The sequence below is a fragment of the Psammomys obesus genome, unplaced genomic scaffold (genome assembly GCF_907164565.1).
Source record: "Psammomys obesus unplaced genomic scaffold, mPsaObe1.curated_primary_1811, whole genome shotgun sequence".
NCBI classification, from domain to species: Eukaryota; Metazoa; Chordata; class Mammalia; order Rodentia; family Muridae; genus Psammomys; species Psammomys obesus.
Window position 1 is genome coordinate 769 of NW_026586117.1, and position 3,837 is coordinate 4,605.

At 58.4% G+C, this 3,837-nt stretch overlaps 1 protein-coding gene across 1 annotated transcript in view; it reads right to left on the reverse strand.

Annotated features, from left to right (window-relative positions):
* Window positions 1-3,828, reverse strand: part of LOC129671990 (T-box transcription factor TBX2) — a gene marked incomplete at its 3' end in the record, with an annotated part of 4,584 nt that extends 756 nt beyond the window's left edge. The window contains exons 1-4 of the mRNA XM_055601154.1: window positions 3,695-3,828; window positions 2,327-2,594; window positions 1,245-1,391; window positions 35-111 (exon numbers count right to left, since the gene is read on the reverse strand). Coding sequence (XP_055457129.1) covers window positions 35-111; window positions 1,245-1,391; window positions 2,327-2,594; window positions 3,695-3,717 — 515 coding nt within the window. The remainder of the gene's footprint in view (window positions 1-34; window positions 112-1,244; window positions 1,392-2,326; window positions 2,595-3,694) is intronic.
* Window positions 3,829-3,837: the final 9 nt, after the last annotated feature.

The following is a 3,837-nucleotide window of genomic DNA, read 5'->3' on the forward strand; positions in this document are numbered from 1 at the left end:
CCCCCCCCCCCCCCCCCCCAGGCCCGGCCCTCACCTCTTCTCCCGACGGCCGTTCCCGGTGTCCCGGAAACCCTTGGCGAACGGGTTGTTATCGATCTTCAGCTGCGTGATCTGCGGGGCCGGGGGGAGCGGTGCTAAAGTCAAGACCGGGCTCTCCCAGCCTTGGGGGTGGGGTGGGGGGCCGGGGCGCCCCGAGGTCAGCGGGTAGCTACGGAATGGAGAGCCAGCCGCGGTCGGGGGTGGGGTCGTGCCACCGGCTGGGGTAGTTGCAGGGAGGCCGGCGGGCGGGCGGGCGGGCACCTAGGAGAGCGACGGGGCCTCTGCGTCTCCAAAAAGCCTTATTCAAAGGAGACTCCCTCAGCACGCGCGCACAGGCCCAGGCAAACAACAGGCTCCTGCAGTCGCTCAGGTTAAACTCTTCCCCAGCACAGACAAACACTCAAGCCCGCACACCCAAGCCCGCAGGTCCAGGCAGGCCCAGAAGGGCAAGTTTACAAACAAACAAACAAACAAACAAATGCCTAGGAAACCCAACGAATTCTCCTGCTTCCACACACAGCTAAGACGCGCCATGTAATGTGTTTCTCCAGACAGACCCCTCGTTTACAAAGACACAACCAGAGACCCTGAGAACCCTCTCCTTTAGTGGAGGAGGGTGACCTACGAGGGCGCAGGCAGGCCGGAAAAGCCCTTTCACCTGAGGGAGAACGCGCTCAGCCTCTCCCAAAGGGCCTGCGGCCTGGCCTGGCTGGCCCCGGACAGTGGCTTAGAGGAGCTCAGCAGGGCTGGGCCACCTGTCCCGCTCTCTGGCTCCCTTGGAGGGTAAAAACTGGACCCTGAGTTCCTAGCATCTGTACAGCTTGGGCAGACTGCCTCAGGCGCCCTCTTTTCATTTAGATTCCCAGTCCTGAGCCAAGAAATGAACGAATAAAATGTAAAAATGTCAGCGGGAGCCTGAGTCTCTACTAATTGCTAAGTAAACATCTCCACTCCAGCTATGGCCCAGCTGTTCCAGTGCTTCAGGGGAGTGTATGTGTCTGTGTGGGTATGAGAGGGAGCCCGGGGGATTTCTGTGGGTGCTGCTCATGCGAATCTGAGTGGGTGGCGAGCTCGTCAAGCGCTCCACAGGGCTGCTGCTGTCTGGTGGGTTTCAACTGGAGGGGTAGGCGCCTGAAAATGTCGGGGTGGGGGGTGGGGAGGTGTAGATGGAAGTAGGGGCCAAGCCCGCTTCCTGCCCAGCACACCTTGTCGTTCTGGTAGGCAGTGACGGCGATGAAGTCGGTCTCCGGGAAGACGTAGGTGCGGAAGGTGCTGTAGGGCAGCTTGAGGATGTCGTTGGCTCGGACGATGTGGAAACGAGGCTGGTACTTGTGCATGGAGTTCAGGATCGTCTGCGAAGAGCCCAAGGCTCAGCCAGCAGTTCCCTGCTCGTCCCAAACCTTCCTGCCCTGCTACCGGGGACTGACAGTTCTCTCACTCTCTTTCTCTATTATTTTCACCTGCACTTCACTTTCTATTTTTTTTTCTCACGCTCTTTTTTTTTCTTTTTCACAGCTCTACAGTTCATCTCTTTCAATCACACACACCCCAAGTTGGAAAAAGAAATGAAACAAAACGGAAACAAATAAAACCTAATTTCATTCTTTTACTTCGCTTTTCCCTGGCATTAATGAGCTCCTGAAATAGTCCAGAAAGAGGTGTGTGTGTTTGTGTGTGTGTGTATGGGGAGCAATGTGAGGCTTCACTTGCTCAGGGAACCCTGAACCCTCCGTCATTTGCTGGGACCTTGGCTCAGGCAGAAATGGAGAGTTCCTTAAGCTTTCCCTTGCCTGGACCTCTGCCTTAACGAAGGGAAAGATCTCCAGAAAGCCCAAGGAGGAGAGCAGATTTAATTGTGGACTCTCCAGCCTTAGGTTAGGGCTAGCTGCCGGAGTGAGTCATGGCAGGTTTTCCAAGCCCGGCTTCTACAAGCCCTTAGCAGGGTGACCTCCACAGAACCTGGGCTGCTTGGCCCATTCTCTGTAGCACCTGCCCCAGTCTTGACTCTAGGAGGGGCTCTCAGAACCCTGATGGAAAGGGACTGAGGTTGAGGGCACCCTGGAGCTTCCCGCAAACTGTGGGCACACGCTCTTCCCCAGGCTTGCAGAACTGGGCTCTGGAAACCCAGGCCCAGTTTACCTGGCCTACAGGGCAGTGACGCAGACAGGAGCTTTCCAGGGGTCCCACTGATGACCCCCTCTAGAAATCCTCTAGCCTCCCTCTGCCCAGGCCACTGAGACTGACTGCACCCAGGCCCTCAACCCCTTCCCGCTCTGCCCACACTCACAAAGCCGTGCTTGTCGGAAATGTTGTTGGTCAGCTTCAGCTTGTGGAAGGCCACGGGCTTGGCCATCCACTGCTCGCCCGTGGCCGGACTGTCCGGGTGGATGTACATTCGTTTGGGCATCTCCGGGTCAGCCTTGCCTGCCACCATCCACCGTGAGTTGTGAAACTTGTAGCGACAGTCGTCCGCAGCCACGATGTCCATCAGCAGGATGTACTTGGCCTTCTTGTCCAGGCCGCTGACTCGCACCTTGAAGGGGGGGAACATCCGCCTCGGAGGGAGGGAAGGGGGACATGCCATTGGGACCTGGCTCTGTTCGCCCCCTTCCCTTCCTGATGGCTGGACAGCCCTGCCTGAAGTTCCCCATCCGTGTTTGTCATAATGCCCTCTACAAGTGCTCTCGGCTCCCGCCCGGGGACGGGAAGCCCTAACCTGGCTCCCAAGACATCTATCTCCTTTCTGCTGGCCAGACCCTGCTTTGCAAAGCCTTGGATGGCTTATGCGCTCAGGTCAGGGGACCTTTCCTCCACTCTGAGCTGAGAGGAAGGCTGATGCCCAGGAAAGGAAAACTAGGCCTTTTAGAAACACGCTGAGTTTTTCTGAATTACTCTCAAGTTCGGTCAGAAATAAACGGCTTGGGACAGGGGTCGTAGAAACAGACAAGCAAGGTCTTTGTCTGGGGAAAGGATTCGGAGCCTTGATCAGGGCTCCTGGGCCCGGCGTTTCGGGTGATCAGGGTGAACGGGGAACCCGAGGCCTGCAATGTCAGAGGCTCAAATGTTGGGCGGATGGGGGATTGTGCTTTCCTTCTGTCTCTAAGGCCCCAGGAGGTGGCTGGTCCTGAGCTCCAAGCTCCAAGGACAAGCGAGACCTTCTCCAGGGCCTAGCTACGGGCTCAACAGCTCACTGCCCTGCCGGAAGCAAGCGGCCGGTCTGGAGCTGGCCGGAGGCGGGATGCGAGTCCCATTAGGGGCTCCGGGCCCGGAGCGCACCATCCGGGGAACCGGGGAAGGCGCCTTCTCTTAGGGACTCCGAGACCGACCCGGAGACAGCAAAGCGAGACCGGCCGGAGCCCAGCCACTGTGGGCTGTGGGACTCGGGACCAGGCTGGGACAATTCTTTAGGAGCGTGTTTTCGTTTGATTTCAACCGAGAGATGTTTGCTTTTTTCCTTTTCATCCGCTCGGGTGCCAAACGAAAAAATAAAAAAATAAAAAATAAAAAAATATAAAAAAGCCAGCTTGCTTGTCTGTGGAGGTGAGCGCGGCGCCGGGGCCGGAGCGGGGCTGGCTGAGAGCGCCAGCCGGGGACAGCGGCTGCTGTCCGGTCCCCTGCCCGCCCGCCCGGGGCCCCGGCCTCCCGGCCGCCCTACCTCCCGGACTTGGTGATGACCATCTCGGTGCCCAGCTTGTGGAACTGGTCCCACAGCTCCTTGGCCTCCAGCGTCACCTTGGGGTCGTCCTCCACCTCGTCGGCCGGCTCCAAGCTCTTGAGCGAGCGCAGATGAGCGGCGGC